Source organism: Drosophila sulfurigaster, chromosome 2R (assembly GCF_023558435.1).
Source record: "Drosophila sulfurigaster albostrigata strain 15112-1811.04 chromosome 2R, ASM2355843v2, whole genome shotgun sequence".
Taxonomy (NCBI): Eukaryota; Metazoa; Arthropoda; class Insecta; order Diptera; family Drosophilidae; genus Drosophila; species Drosophila sulfurigaster.
This window is the reverse complement of record NC_084882.1, coordinates 1,812,700-1,829,854: the sequence shown is the minus strand read 5'-3', so window position 1 is coordinate 1,829,854 and position 17,155 is coordinate 1,812,700. Positions and strand designations below refer to the sequence as shown.

Below are 17,155 nucleotides of genomic sequence, written 5' to 3'. Positions count from 1 at the left end.
GCGTCTGCCAGCAGCGCTGCTTCTGCCGGCAGCACTGCATGCTCTCTGACACTGTTAGCGATGGCTGGCAGTTCGATCGGCTAATTGCTTACTTACTTTTGAATTGTTACTCTCTTGTAAATCATGTCGGTAGCGAAGCTTGATACTAGCTTAAGTCGCAGCCAAAGCATAAGGGATTTCATATACATATGTACCACAGTAATAAACATTAAATTTAAATTCGCGTGTTTTATTTATAAACGATATTCTGGCGAATAAAAGCTACTAAAAAGGCTCAAAAAAAGGTCTAAAAGGTCTTTTAAAGTATTCTTAAATTTTTGGTGGATGAAAATTGTTATAAATTTTTTTATACATCGTAACTCTTTAAAAATTGCAGAATTAATTTTATGTTGTTGATTATTGTTCTGTATGTTATTATATTATGTCATTATGATCTAGTGTTCCTGTGATCCATTTAAAAATGTTATGTAGATCATTATGAAAGCAGTTTATTATATTATTTTCCATACTTATGTGCTTCCCAACCACAGCATCTACCGGTACAGCTACGGACCTCCACTGATCTATGCTTTGCCCCGTACAGGGGCTGCCGGTCCCACCTAACCTAACCTTTGTATAAAAACGGCATATCTGTATCCTCAAGTAAGAAGTTGTCATCATTTGAATAATTAATAATCTCTGAACCACAAATCCGCAATAAAATATATAAAATCATGTACATATAAGTTAAGGCCAGACATTCTACGAATTCATGTCCACCACAAAGTCGGTTACCATGAACCTTTCTCATGCCCAATGACACGTGCGCTGCGTCGGCAGTTTTACTACAACAACACTTGCGCAACTCCACAAGTGCAATGCCCAGACTTTTCCGCCCATCCGTGGGATCGCCGGATCAGCACTTCAACCAAAGTGCATTGCGCGCACCACGCGCAACTCCAAGGGACACCCGACACCAGCGGCTACAACAACAGCCACAGCGACAACGGCAGCGACAATGGAAGCGACAACGGCAGCGACAATGGAAACGACAACGGCGGGAGCAGCGACAGCAGCAGCGGTAGCAGCAGCAGCGGCTTCTTAGCATAACATAAATTGTTTAAGTTTTAGTTCTAATCAAACTCTTAAATAAAGAGCACTTGGCTTTTTTTTTGGCGCCCGAGCAGGGACCCGTTCATCGCGTCGTCAAAGTAAAGTTGTTAAAGTGAGAGCGCCTCAATTAGCCGCTAGTTAACAACCTCGAGTAATAGTGCCGATACAAAAAAAACGGTGCCGCGAAAAATCGAATGTGGTCCAAATAAAAAAAAACTTTACCGCTGACGTCCTGTTGTGCCCGTCCGCAGGACACCACGAAGAATGTGTCACCGAGGGACCTTAGTAATCCGCAAGTCGCTGTCGCCACAGGATAAAAAGGATTCACCCAGAGGTCCGTCGTGGGAGACTCACCGGATGTATCTTTTAGCGTAAGCATAGTGATTAAGTGATTAAAAAAAAAAATATTAAATACAAATACAAATGTGAAAAATGCAAAACAAGCAACAAGCAAAGAAAATAACATAACGAAAAAGGAAAATGAAAATTGAATTTATTAAAAAAATATAAAGCTAAAAGTCAAACAAAAAAAATATTTGAAAACAAAGAAAAATTAAATAATCAAATCAAAATTAAAACTAAAATAAGAAATATTTGAGAGAAAAATTTAATACTAAGTAATTAATAGAAAAAAATTTTTTTACAACGTGCTAAACACACGACAAAACTAAATTAGTTTTAAAAACATAATATCAATAAATGTAAAAAGATAACAAAATATAAAACCCTCATAACAAACTCCAATCTTGCGATTCCTGCGGGACCCTCGAAGATAGAAGGAGCAAACCAGCCACTGGTTTTAAATACAAATAAAAAATTATACACTGTCTCAATTAGAAACGCATAAACCTAACCATAAATCTCATCTCACTTTCATCGATATCATCAATCGTGCTTTTCGTATTCTTCCTCTGAATTGTTCAAAAAATAACCGAGAGAAAATGCAGGAAGATCTGTCCGAAGCAATGGCAGGGTTAGGTATTGCAGGCCCTAGTCGACCGAAAGCTGTTCCGATCATGGCTAGCACACCTATAGCCACTCCAGAGTTAAGAGAGGTTATAAGAACCATGATTACCGACACCCTTCAGGGAGGTCAAGTCATTAGACGAGCTTTAGGAGTAGAGGCAGAGGAACCATTATCTGACATACCGTACGTAAGCCCCACTCAGAATGGTGAGTTGGAGAAAGTACCAGACGTAACGCGTCTAATCAAAGAATTTTCGGGAGACAGAACTTCTTTCGGATCTTGGAAGAAAAATGTCGACAGAATTATGGCTATGTTCACAGGACAAGAGCATACGCAAAGATACTACTTAGTTACGTTAGCCTTACGTATGAAAGTAGTAGGCGAAGTGGAAACTGTGTTGGAATCATACAACACTCCCTTAAATTGGAAAGCTATTTCCAAATGCTTAACAGAACACTACGCGGATAAGCGAGATCTAAAGACTCTCGAATACCAATTGTTCTCGTTAACCCAAGGCAAATTGTCCATTATGGAATATTACCAAGCAGTGTACCACCAACTATCCTTGATACTCAATCAAGTACAAGAAGATTCTGCAGACTCCATAAGAGCTTTGACGAACAGTTACCGAGGCAAAGCCCTTGATACTTTCGTACGAGGTGTCAACGGAGATTTACCCCGTCTTTTAGCCGTTAAGGAACCTCGAGACCTTAGTGTAATGTTTGATGTTTCTTCTTGAATAATAACACACACTGACTGCTTTGTTTGTGAGTCTTTATTGGAATGAATTATTGTATTCTAAAGCTAAGGCATGCTAGCTGTCGGCGCAGCGGCAGAGCAGCCGTTTTATATATTATATATATATAACGTAACAATAAGTATATATGTGGAGAGAGAGTTATGCGCGCATATGAATACATAGCGACGTTCAAGCGTGAGAACGCTGACTTAGCCATTTGGGCGGTCGCTGTTATCAAGTGCGGATCATATATCGAATGCACTTGATTATGTGCAGAAGGCACTTAGCGTTAACGACAAAGTCGCTGCTTATGTAAACATTGTTGGCATAACAACAAAGTGTTGCAGCCTTATTTATATGTATGTATGTATTTACATATGTACGCATGCTACATCTCCCTCTTTTTAAAAAAATAACGTAATTTATGTAGTTATTTTAGGTATTAATTAAATACTATTTTTTTTTTTTTTTTTTTGTGTTTTATTTTAGGAATAATTAATAATAGCATAATTAGTTATTTTTATTATTTTTTTTTTTTTTTTTTTTTTTTGAAATAAAAATAATATTTGAAAATAAAAGATTTCTCGTTTTATATTATTTTGGTTATGTTAAAGTTTTCAATTCAATTATTAAAAATTATATAAAATTTAAAAAGTTTTTTTTTTTTTTCAACAAAGAAAATTAAATTGATTAAAAAGATAAAATATATGTCTATTGTATTACTTATGTATGTGTGTCTTTGTATGGCCATACTAAGTACTAAGTGCAATTTATGAAATGAAGATTTTTATTCTATCCTTATGAACTGTTTGTTTCTTATTTTTATTATTTGTTATTACTATGTTATCTCTATCTCCTATTTCCGTTACTATATACGGACCTGTATATTTAGGATCTAACTTATGACCTGTCTCGTTTTTTAACAAAACTTTGTCACCTACTGACATATCTATATCCCTTACTTTATGATCGTATAGTAGTTTATTTCTATTCTTATTTGCTTCTAACATAACTCTAGCTCTTTTATAGGCTACTTCTAATCTATACTTACTCTCCTTAGCATAGTCATCTATATTATATAGTGCTTCTACACTATCTATGCTATTAAAGTGTTTTGGCAAATTACTTGTTTTACCGTATACTAGCTCATATGGACAATAAGTATGTGCCATAGAGGGGGTCGTGTTGAAACAGAAGACAAAATATTGAAGCCATACGTCCCAATCAGTTTTATCAACCGATATGTAAGATCGTATGTACTCATTAAAAGTTCTATGACTTCTTTCTATTGTTCCAACTGTCTGGTGGTTGTGTGCTGTGGATGTAATATTTGCAATATTTAAATATTTGCACAAATCGTCTATAATTGAATTTTTATATTCTGTTCCCATGTCCGTAATGAACGTCTTCATTGGACCGTACTTCAGAATAAAAGATTCAAATATTGCTTTAGCGACAGTATTGGCATTTTTATTCGGAACAGGTATGGCAACTAAATACTTAGTTAAATCACATATTAAAGTGACTGCATACTCATTGCCATTTTCTGATTTTGGCAGTGGACCAATAGTGTCCACTATCACTCTGTCGAAAGCATTTATTGGTGTGTCTGTAATTGTTAAAGGGGTCTTTGTGTGTTTAGTTATTTTGGATTTCTGGCATTTTTGACATTTTCTTACGTACTCAGTTATATCTTTAGACATGCTTTTCCAGTAATAGTGTCTTTTTACTTTGGCCAAAGTTTTTGATATGCCAGTATGACCTCCTTGAATTGGATCGTCATGAAATGTAGACAAAATTGCTTCTTTTTCTTTTAAATTTGTTATTTGGGTCACCGAGTTGAGTAGCGCTACTCTTAATGTTTTCAATATTTTATTGCCCATTAATTTGAATTTATCTATTGAAGTACATTCAAAGATATTTTCCCACGGTGCCACTTTGAGTTGGCTGATTTTATGTATACCGGCTTGCATTTCAAGCCTTTGGAAAAATTGATCTAAATCAATAACTCCATTAGTATATAAATCGCTAACATCATATCTTGCAGTAATTTTTCTGCCTTGTTTAAATAAACATAGCATATTTTTTATCTGCAAGGTCACTACTTTACGTACTTCATCATTGTTTATGACGTCGTATACGTTGGGCTTAGAAGCTTTATTTAAAGATTGCATTGGCAATTCTTGTTCTTGATTTTCCGCGCGGAATTTTTGTCTACTTCGATATCTAGTAGTGACTTTTAATATATTTCGAGTTATATTTTGTAGATCTTTGATGGTTATCCTTGATAACGCATCGGCTACAAAGTTGTCCTTTCCCTTCAGATATTCCACAGTGAAATTATATTCTTCCAGCTCAAGTCGCATGCGCGTTAGCTTGGAGCTTGGATTAGTCATTGAAAACAGGTAAGTTAGAGGTCTATGATCAGTCTTGACAGTGAAGTGTCTACCATAAATATATGGTCTGAAATAAGTTATTGCCCAATGAATTGCTGTCAATTCTTGTTCTGTTGTACTTTTATTACTTTCACCCTTAGTAAACGATTTTGATGCATAAGCTACTGGAAGTTGGAGGCCATTTTTGTTTTGAGTTAAAACTGCTCCACACGCTTGCTTACTTGCATCCGTTATTATGCAAAATTCTTTGCTGAAATCTGGGTATTGTAATAAATTCGGATTTACTAGTGCCGATTTGAGATGTTCGAAGGCATTCTGGCAATCAGTTGACCATTCGAATTTAACATCTTTTTTACATAATCTTGTTATGTGACGAGCATAGTCGGCAAAATTTTTGATAAAACGTCTATAGTAATTGCAAAATGCAACAAATCTTCTAGCGCTGTCCGCATCATGAGGGACTGGGTAATTTTTAATGACGTCGTATTTTTGTCGTCTGGCAAGATTCCTTTATCTGTGCATTTATGTCCCAGAAAGGTGACTTCATGCATGAAAAATGAGCATTTTTCAGGATGTAACTTAAGGTTGTATTCCTGCATTTCTCAAAAACATCAGTTAAGTTTTTAAGCATATGGGTTTCGGAACAACCTATAACTATTAAGTCATCCATATAAAGGAATGCTTGTGAAGGTTCTAATCCAGAGAATGCAATAGTCATCATTCTCTGAAATGAATTAGGCGCTATTTTTAAACCGAAAGGTAATCGTGTGAAACGATACGAGCCATTGCTCGTTGAAAATGACGTTATATCTCTTGAACCTTTTCAAGTTCAATTTGATGAAAGCCAGACATTAAGTCCAGACATGAGAAATATTTCGCTCTTCCTAGTTGATCGAAAATATCATCAATTCTAGGTTGCGGGAATTTATCCGACAACAGTTTTTTATTAATTTGACGATAGTCAATTACTAATCGCCATTTTTCGTATCAGATCCGGGAAGTGATTTCTTCGGAACTAATAAAAGTGGGCTGTTATATGCTGATACAGACGGTTCTACTATTTTATTATTTATTAATTTTTGTACCTGTATATTGATTTCGTCTTTCTGACTATGTGGACTTCTATAATTCTTTATGTATACTGGTTCATCATCTTTCAATCTTAACTTTTGCTTGTAGAAATTGTTGGTAGTGATTGATTCGGTTTCGAGTCCGAATACGTCACTAAACTGGGTGCATAAATTGGTCAATTCCTTTTTGAATTGTGGTGGAAAATTTTTAGCTAATTGAGATAAGACAGTTTTTTTCTCTATTTTCTTGATTTTCGTGAACTATGTCATAGTTTGAAAGTGGTTCATATTTTAGGCTATGAATATTTACTATTTGATCATTACTGGTTGTATTCAGTAATCGGACAAATGCATTTTTGGTTGTTGCGACCGTGTTCGCAACATAAATGCCATGTTGAATTTCCTGATTGGGTATTAATATAGCTTCTTCATCTGATGACAGATGAATCTTTCGGACAACTTGGGATCTTGCTGGTAGAACAATGGAATTATTACCAGAACTGTATGTTATTGGAACATAAATTGGGAAATTCAAATTATTTGGTCTCATTATGAGCCAATCTTCATTTGGTTTGAAGTCTAACTGGCAATTGAATTTTTTGATAAAGTCAATGCCTATTATTCCATCACAAGGTATTACGAAGTGCAAATTTACTAAGTGAAAATCGTGTGGAATTATGTATTTACCTGTCTGTATCTCTATTGAAATCAGTCCGTTTGACTGTATTATATCTTGGCCTATGCCTTGGATATTGATTTTTTTTGTTCATTTGGATATCATGAAAGATATCAGAATTTTCTTTAAACAGTGATATGTCTGCACCAGTATCTATTAAAAACACAAGCTTTTTATTAGTTTTTACATTGTAGAAATCTACAAATATATTTAAATTAAGATTGATGGTATGAACCGTATGTTCTATTGCTGAACATCTGAAGGTTGAGAGTTTCCCGAATTATTCTGGGCAACTCTAACATTGTTTGTATAGTTATTGTGGCCTCTATTCGAGTTGCCACGGCCTCCTCGTCCATTATTGTTATTATTGGAACCGTTGTAGTTGTTGTAATTGTAATTACGACTACGAGAGTTTCCTCTGAAACCTCCACGTCCGTCCAGAGGAAATTGCAAACAGCATTCTTATTTACGTGCTGCTGCAAAAGCTGGATGTGGAAACCCAGGCGGCGTGGGAGGATAGCAGGGCATTGGACAATCCTGCCTGCTGGTCATTCACACAGCAGGCTCTCAGTTGGGACGGAACTTTAGCCATAACGGCAGCAGGAAGGCGTTTGTGGCCCAAACTAGCCCCAGCAGAGAAAATGTTTGTGTTTTTTTTGTGACGCGCCTGGTCACGGCATATATTCCTGCCCCATCTTCGCAAATTTGTCTCCCTTCTTGAGGCAGAAAGAAGTGAAGAAGCTCGCTCTCTGCTTTAACTGTCTAAAGAAAGGACACCAAACTCGATCCTGCACATCTGGCGCTTGCCGTAACTGTGGTGGACGGCATCATTCGTTGTTGCATTTCGAGACGTCGCAACGAGCCTCGTCAGCTGATTCGTCTGCCGCTCTGCAGCCTCAAGCTTCTACGTCTCTTGCTGCCCAATCTCTTCGTTCTGATGATGTGCTCTTGTGTACTGTTGTTGTTTTGCTTAAGAGTCGTGCTGGGTCGTTCGTTCCTTGTCGTGCTCTGCTTGATTCTGGTTCGCAAATCCATATGATGACGTCCCATTTAGCTTAACAGCTAGAGCTAAAGCGGACACGATCAGATGCTATGGTATCTGCCCTACAGATACAGACGTTTCTGTTGAAGGATGCACAGTAAATGTTTGTATGCGTTCTTGCATCTCCAACTACTCTGTCAGTCTTCAAGCTGTTGTGACGTTAACAATCACCCACAGCCATCCAAATTTTGCCATTAATATCGACGGTTGGACGATTCCATCCTGCTGATTGGTGCAAGCGTTTTCTACGGCTTGTTATGTGTCGAACAAATCGGCCTTGGAAAACCTGTTGCATGGGTAGTTGCTGGTGGTGCAGACGGTACAATGGGCACAGCATTGATGCAGCGAAAAGGTTTCTGATGATAGTAATGAGGAGCAGCAATGTCAACTGATCAGACACGCCATTGTTGTGAAGTGCATGTCCAAGCAGATGGACAAGTTCAGCTGTCAGGAGATGAAGTCGCAGACAACGCTGGCCGAGACAAATTCCGTGCTACAGTAGACGCAGCGCAATTGCGAAGATCTGCAACAGCAGTTGCACGACAGGGATGTGGAAACGACACAGCGTCAGCAGGAGTTCGTGTATCTGCAACGCAGAAAGCTGTAAGAAGCACACGACAAAGTGCAGGAAGTGCAGCTGCTGGCCAAGCAGCGTTTCCTTGAGCTCGAATCTCAGCTGCAGGCTAAAGATGAGAAGTAACAAGCGCTGCAAGCGTCTAGCGTTGTCCCAGGATGAGGTCAGCGCGTTGCGCACTTCGTCGCAGCGCCGCAATCACAGCAATAGCAATAGCAGCCACAGCAACAGTCTCAACGATAGCAGCGGCGAGTTGTGGCGTCTGACCAACGAGGTGGAGAGTTTGCGCTGTGTGCTGGAGCTGAAACAGGCCGAGATCTCGACGCTGCACAATGGGCGATTTGGTCTCGCTAGCGGCATTTAATTAATAACTTCTAAACTAAAATATATGTCTTCAGTCGGTTTTTTTTCACTGATCAGAGAAAAATCATAGAATTTTTTAAGTTAAAAAATTTTTTTTTTTTAATTTAAAATTTTGTTGTATTTTTATTTTATTTGAACTTCAATTAACATATTTCAAATATAAACTTTATCTAAAAAATGATGGGATGATGGAAAAAAATGGGATGACTTCTGAGTGCAATACTAAAAAAAGATCCCTTTTTGGTACTCACACTGTGTCTAAAAAGTATCATAATTTGAAGGCTAGCAGGTAATAGCAGTTCATATTACATATTTTGGACGCCGCTGATTCACACTTTCGGCTTAAAAAAGAGTCAGACTGAATCCACTTGAATCAGGTAAGTTCTACTCCACGAAAGACAGGTGTACGCTAATCCGGGCGAGTTGTTAATACACTGAATTACCACTACGTTTTATGAGCTACACATTTATAGACCGGTCACAAACATTGATTTTTTTTTAAATATATAAAAAATATAATAAAAAACCAAACTTCTAACAAATTCGCTAAAAATTGTAAATTTGCGAGGAACTCGAAATCAATGCGCGAAAAAAGAAAGAATTTTCTAGAGCTCTTTGCAAAATCATATCGTGTGTTTGACCGTTCACAGCTGATGATCAGTTGATCGTAGAGCTTTTAAAAATCTAATCAAAGCATCTGTTATCGATATGTGAAAAAATATTAACGGTTTTTTAAATTTGAATTAAATGCCGCTAGCGAGACCAAATCGCCCACTGTGCGCTGTCCAAGCAGATCGCAGAGCTGCAGCGTGAGAACGACGAGCAGCGCAGTCTGAGCAATCGTGTCACGCTGCTGGAGGCACAGAACGAAATGATGCGCACAGAGCTCGAAAGCAAAACAGAGAAGGAAAAAGATATTCAGCGCCAGATGGAGGAAATGCAAAAGGCCTTCAACCACGAGAGCATCAAGAGCGCAAAGCAACGTTTGTATCGCTTTGTTGGTCGTTGTATTCTCAATTTTGATGAGCTTCGCACGCTGATTTGCCAAATAGTGACCATAATTAATAGTCGTCCATTGATATCAATTTCAGAGAATCCTGACGATTTGGATGTGCTGATTCCCGCTTATCTACTGTTTGGTGGTCCTCCAACCGTGATTCTGGAGCCCGACCTAACAACGCTGGACTACAATCGATTGGATGCTTGGCAGCGTGTCACTCAGCTGCAGCAGGTCTTCTGGACAAGATGGCGGGTGGAGTATTTGACTCTTCTCCAGCAGAGATGCAAGTGGCGCAGTCCTGATAGTCGTCTCCAAGTCAACGACGTGGTCTTGGTCAAGGACGAAAATTTGCCTTCTCTTCATTGGTTGCTAGCCCGTGTCATGGCGCTTATCCCTGGCAAGGACGGCAAGTGTCAAGTTGCTGAGTTGAAGACGTCATGTGGCAGCACCCGGAGAGCCATAAACAAACTATGTCTACTGCACCTGAAGAATGATGTTGGAAGACAGGCTTTCAACGGCGGGAGTTTGTCAGAAGCAGCAGACAGCGCATGTTAATGTAATGCTGTGACAGCGTCTGCCAGCAGCGCTGCTTCTGCCGGCAGCACTGCATGCTCTCTGACACTGTTAGCGATGGCTGGCAGTTCGATCGGCTAATTGCTTACTTACTTTTGAATTGTTACTCTCTTGTAAATCATGTCGGTAGCGAAGCTTGATACTAGCTTAAGTCGCAGCCAAAGCATAAGGGATTTCATATACATATGTACCACAGTAATAAACATTAAATTTAAATTCGCGTGTTTTATTTATAAACGATATTCTGGCGAATAAAAGCTACTAAAAAGGCTCAAAAAAGGTCTAAAAGGTCTTTTAAAGTATTCTTAAATTTTTGGTGGATGAAAATTGTTATAAATTTTTTATACATCGTAACTCTTTAAAAATTGCAGAATTAATTTTATGTTGTTGATTATTGTTCTGTATGTTATTATATTATGTCATTATGATCTAGTGTTCCTGTGATCCATTTAAAAATGTTATGTAGATCATTATGAAAGCAGTTTATTATATTATTTTCCATACTTATGTGCTTCCCAACCACAGCATCTACCGGTACAGCTACGGACCTCCACTGATCTATGCTTTGCCCCGTACAGGGCTGCCAGTCCCACCTAACCTAACCTTTGTATAAAAACGGCATATCTGTATCCTCAAGTAAGAAGTTGTCATCATTTGAATAATTAATAATCTCTGAACCACAAATCCGCAATAAAATATATAAAATCATGTACATATAAGTTAAGGCCAGACATTCTACGAATTCATGTCCACCACAAAGTCGGTTACCATGAACCTTTCTCATGCCCAATGACACGTGCGCTGCGTCGGCAGTTTTACTACAACAACACTTGCGCAACTCCACAAGTGCAATGCCCAGACTTTTCCGCCCATCCGTGGGATCGCCGGATCAGCACTTCAACCAAAGTGCATTGCGCGCACCACGCGCAACTCCAAGGGACACCCGACACCAGCGGCTACAACAACAGCCACAGCGACAACGGCAGCGACAATGGAAGCGACAACGGCAGCGACAATGGAAACGACAACGGCGGGAGCAGCGACAGCAGCAGCGGTAGCAGCAGCAGCGGCTTCTTAGCATAACATAAATTGTTTAAGTTTTAGTTCTAATCAAACTCTTAAATAAAGAGCACTTGGCTTTTTTGGCGCCCGAGCAGGGACCCGTTCATCGCGTCGTCAAAGTAAAGTTGTTAAAGTGAGAGCGCCTCAATTAGCCGCTAGTTAACAACCTCGAGTAATAGTGCCGATACAAAAAAAACGGTGCCGCGAAAAATCGAATGTGGTCCAAATAAAAAAAAACTTTACCGCTGACGTCCTGTTGTGCCCGTCCGCAGGACACCACGAAGAATGTGTCACCGAGGGACCTTAGTAATCCGCAAGTCGCTGTCGCCACAGGATAAAAAGGATTCACCCAGAGGTCCGTCGTGGGAGACTCACCGGATGTATCTTTTAGCGTAAGCATAGTGATTAAGTGATTAAAAAAATATTAAATACAAATACAAATGTGAAAAATGCAAAACAAGCAACAAGCAAAGAAAATAACATAACGAAAAAGGAAAATGAAAATTGAATTTATTAAAAAAATATAAAGCTAAAAGTCAAACAAAAAAAATATTTGAAAACAAAGAAAAATTAAATAATCAAATCAAAATTAAAACTAAAATAAGAAATATTTGAGAGAAAAATTTAATACTAAGTAATTAATAGAAAAAAATTTTTTTACAACGTGCTAAACACACGACAAAACTAAATTAGTTTTAAAAACATAATATCAATAAATGTAAAAAGATAACAAAATATAAAACCCTCATAACAAACTCCAATCTTGCGATTCCTGCGGGACCCTCGAAGATAGAAGGAGCAAACCAGCCACTGGTTTTAAATACAAATAAAAAATTATACACTGTCTCAATTAGAAACGCATAAACCTAACCATAAATCTCATCTCACTTTCATCGATATCATCAATCGTGCTTTTCGTATTCTTCCTCTGAATTGTTCAAAAAATAACCGAGAGAAAATGCAGGAAGATCTGTCCGAAGCAATGGCAGGGTTAGGTATTGCAGGCCCTAGTCGACCGAAAGCTGTTCCGATCATGGCTAGCACACCTATAGCCACTCCAGAGTTAAGAGAGGTTATAAGAACCATGATTACCGACACCCTTCAGGGAGGTCAAGTCATTAGACGAGCTTTAGGAGTAGAGGCAGAGGAACCATTATCTGACATACCGTACGTAAGCCCCACTCAGAATGGTGAGTTGGAGAAAGTACCAGACGTAACGCGTCTAATCAAAGAATTTTCGGGAGACAAAACTTCTTTCGGATCTTGGAAGAAAAATGTCGACAGAATTATGGCTATGTTCACAGGACAAGAGCATACGCAAAGATACTACTTAGTTACGTTAGCCTTACGTATGAAAGTAGTAGGCGAAGTGGAAACTGTGTTGGAATCATACAACACTCCCTTAAATTGGAAAGCTATTTCCAAATGCTTAACAGAACACTACGCGGATAAGCGAGATCTAAAGACTCTCGAATACCAATTGTTCTCGTTAACCCAAGGCAAATTGTCCATTATGGAATATTACCAAGCAGTGTACCACCAACTATCCTTGATACTCAATCAAGTACAAGAAGATTCTGCAGACTCCATAAGAGCTTTGACGAACAGTTACCGAGGCAAAGCCCTTGATGCTTTCGTACGAGGTGTCAACGGAGATTTACCCCGTCTTTTAGCCGTTAAGGAACCTCGAGACCTTAGTGTAATGTTTGATGTTTCTTCTTGAATAATAACACACACTGACTGCTTTGTTTGTGAGTCTTTATTGGAATGAATTATTGTATTCTAAAGCTAAGGCATGCTAGCTGTCGGCGCAGCGGCAGAGCAGCCGTTTTATATATTATATATATATAACGTAACAATAAGTATATATGTGGAGAGAGTTATGCGCGCATATGAATACATAGCGACGTTCAAGCGTGAGAACGCTGACTTAGCCATTTGGGCGGTCGCTGTTATCAAGTGCGGATCATATATCGAATGCACTTGATTATGTGCAGAAGGCACTTAGCGTTAACGACAAAGTCGCTGCTTATGTAAACATTGTTGGCATAACAACAAAGTGTTGCAGCCTTATTTATATGTATGTATGTATTTACATATGTACGCATGCTACATCTCCCTCTTTTTAAAAAAATAACGTAATTTATGTAGTTATTTTAGGTATTAATTAAATACTATTTTTTTTTTTTTTTTTTTTGTGTTTTATTTTAGGAATAATTAATAATAGCATAATTAGTTATTTTTATTATTTTTTTTTTTTTTTTTTTTTTGAAATAAAAATAATATTTGAAAATAAAAGATTTCTCGTTTTATATTATTTTGGTTATGTTAAAGTTTTCAATTCAATTATTAAAATTATATAAAATTTAAAGTTTTTTTTTTTTTTTCAACAAAGAAAATTAAATTGATTAAAAAGATAAAATATATGTCTATTGTATTACTTATGTATGTGTGTCTTTGTATGGCCATACTAAGTACTAAGTGCAATTTATGAAATGAAGATTTTTATTCTATCCTTATGAACTGTTTGTTTCTTATTTTTATTATTTGTTATTACTATGTTATCTCTATCTCCTATTTCCGTTACTATATACGGACCTGTATATTTAGGATCTAACTTATGACCTGTCTCGTTTTTTAACAAAACTTTGTCACCTACTGACATATCTATATCCCTTACTTTATGATCGTATAGTAGTTTATTTCTATTCTTATTTGCTTCTAACATAACTCTAGCTCTTTTATAGGCTACTTCTAATCTATACTTACTCTCCTTAGCATAGTCATCTATATTATATAGTGCTTCTACACTATCTATGCTATTAAAGTGTTTTGGCAAATTACTTGTTTTACCGTATACTAGCTCATATGGACAATAAGTATGTGCCATAGAGGGTCGTGTTGAAACAGAAGACAAAATATTGAAGCCATACGTCCCAATCAGTTTTATCAACCGATATGTAAGATCGTATGTACTCATTAAAAGTTCTATGACTTCTTTCTATTGTTCCAACTGTCTGGTTGTGGTGTGCTGTGGATGTAATATTTGCAATATTTAAATATTTGCACAAATCGTCTATAATTGAATTTTTATATTCTGTTCCCATGTCCGTAATGAACGTCTTCATTGGACCGTACTTCAGAATAAAAGATTCAAATATTGCTTTAGCGACAGTATTGGCATTTTTATTCGGAACAGGTATGGCAACTAAATACTTAGTTAAATCACATATTAAAGTGACTGCATACTCATTGCCATTTTCTGATTTTGGCAGTGGACCAATAGTGTCCACTATCACTCTGTCGAAAGCATTTATTGGTGTGTCTGTAATTGTTAAAGGGGTCTTTGTGTGTTTAGTTATTTTGGATTTCTGGCATTTTTGACATTTTCTTACGTACTCAGTTATATCTTTAGACATGCTTTTCCAGTAATAGTGTCTTTTTACTTTGGCCAAAGTTTTTGATATGCCAGTATGACCTCCTTGAATTGGATCGTCATGAAATGTAGACAAAATTGCTTCTTTTTCTTTTAAATTTGTTATTTGGGTCACCGAGTTGAGTAGCGCTACTCTTAATGTTTTCAATATTTTATTGCCCATTAATTTGAATTTATCTATTGAAGTACATTCAAAGATATTTTCCCACGGTGCCACTTTGAGTTGGCTGATTTTATGTATACCGGCTTGCATTTCAAGCCTTTGGAAAAATTGATCTAAATCAATAACTCCATTAGTATATAAATCGCTAACATCATATCTTGCAGTAATTTTTCTGCCTTGTTTAAATAAACATAGCATATTTTTTATCTGCAAGGTCACTACTTTACGTACTTCATCATTGTTTATGACGTCGTATACGTTGGGCTTAGAAGCTTTATTTAAAGATTGCATTGGCAATTCTTGTTCTTGATTTTCCGCGCGGAATTTTTGTCTACTTTGATATCTAGTAGTGACTTTTAATATATTTCGAGTTATATTTTGTAGATCTTTGATGGTTATCCTTGATAACGCATCGGCTACAAAGTTGTCCTTTCCCTTCAGATATTCCACAGTGAAATTATATTCTTCCAGCTCAAGTCGCATGCGCGTTAGCTTGGAGCTTGGATTAGTCATTGAAAACAGGTAAGTTAGAGGTCTATGATCAGTCTTGACAGTGAAGTGTCTACCATAAATATATGGTCTGAAATAAGTTATTGCCCAATGAATTGCTGTCAATTCTTGTTCTGTTGTACTTTTATTACTTTCACCCTTAGTAAACGATTTTGATGCATAAGCTACTGGAAGTTGGAGGCCATTTTTGTTTTGAGTTAAAACTGCTCCACACGCTTGCTTACTTGCATCCGTTATTATGCAAAATTCTTTGCTGAAATCTGGGTATTGTAATAAATTCGGATTTACTAGTGCCGATTTGAGATGTTCGAAGGCATTCTGGCAATCAGTTGACCATTCGAATTTAACATCTTTTTACATAATCTTGTTATGTGACGAGCATAGTCGGCAAAATTTTTGATAAAACGTCTATAGTAATTGCAAAATGCAACAAATCTTCTAGCGCTGTCCGCATCATGAGGGACTGGGTAATTTTTAATGACGTCGTATTTTTTGTCGTCTGGCAAGATTCTTTTATCTGTGCATTTATGTCCCAGAAAGGTGACTTCATGCATGAAAAATGAGCATTTTTCAGGATGTAACTTAAGGTTGTATTCCCTGCATTTCTCAAAAACATCAGTTAAGTTTTTAAGCATATGGGTTTCGGAACAACCTATAACTATTAAGTCATCCATATAAAGGAATGCTTGTGAAGGTTCTAATCCAGAGAATGCAATAGTCATCATTCTCTGAAATGAATTAGGCGCTATTTTTAAACCGAAAGGTAATCGTGTGAAACGATACGAGCCATTGCTCGTTGAAAATGACGTTATATCTCTTGAACCTTTTCAAGTTCAATTTGATGAAAGCCAGACATTAAGTCCAGACATGAGAAATATTTCGCTCTTCCTAGTTGATCCAAAATATCATCAATTCTAGGTAGCGGGAATTTATCCGACAACAGTTTTTTATTAATTTGACGATAGTCAATTACTAATCGCCATTTTTCGTATCAGATCCGGGAAGTGATTTCTTCGGAACTAATAAAAGTGGGCTGTTATATGCTGATACAGACGGTTCTACTATTTTATTATTTATTAATTTTTGTACCTGTATATTGATTTCGTCTTTCTGACTATGTGGACTTCTATAATTCTTTATGTATACTGGTTCATCATCTTTCAATCTTAACTTTTGCTTGTAAAATTGTTGGTAGTGATTGATTCGGTTTCGAGTCCGAATACGTCACTAAACTGGGTGCATAAATTGGTCAATTCCTTTTTGAATTGTGGTGGAAAATTTTTAGCTAATTGAGATAAGACAGTTTTTTCTCTATTTTCTTGATTTTCGTGAACTATGTCATAGTTTGAAAGTGGTTCATATTTTAGGCTATGAATATTTACTATTTGATCATTACTGGTTGTATTCAGTAATCGGACAAATGCATTTTTGGTTGTTGCGACCGTGTTCGCAACATAAATGCCATGTTGAATTTCCTGATTGGGTATTAATA

General features: G+C 37.1%; 1 protein-coding gene across 1 annotated transcript; it reads left to right on the top strand.

The window, feature by feature from the left end:
- The first annotated feature begins 8,358 nt into the window (after window positions 1-8,358).
- LOC133837088 (uncharacterized) lies at window positions 8,359-10,489 on the top strand. The gene is made up of 2 exons (XM_062267745.1): window positions 8,359-8,900; window positions 9,720-10,489. The coding sequence occupies exons 1-2, from the start codon at window positions 8,531-8,533 to the stop codon at window positions 10,472-10,474; spliced, it is 1,125 nt and encodes a 374-aa protein (XP_062123729.1). The 5' UTR covers window positions 8,359-8,530; the 3' UTR covers window positions 10,475-10,489.
- Window positions 10,490-17,155: the final 6,666 nt, after the last annotated feature.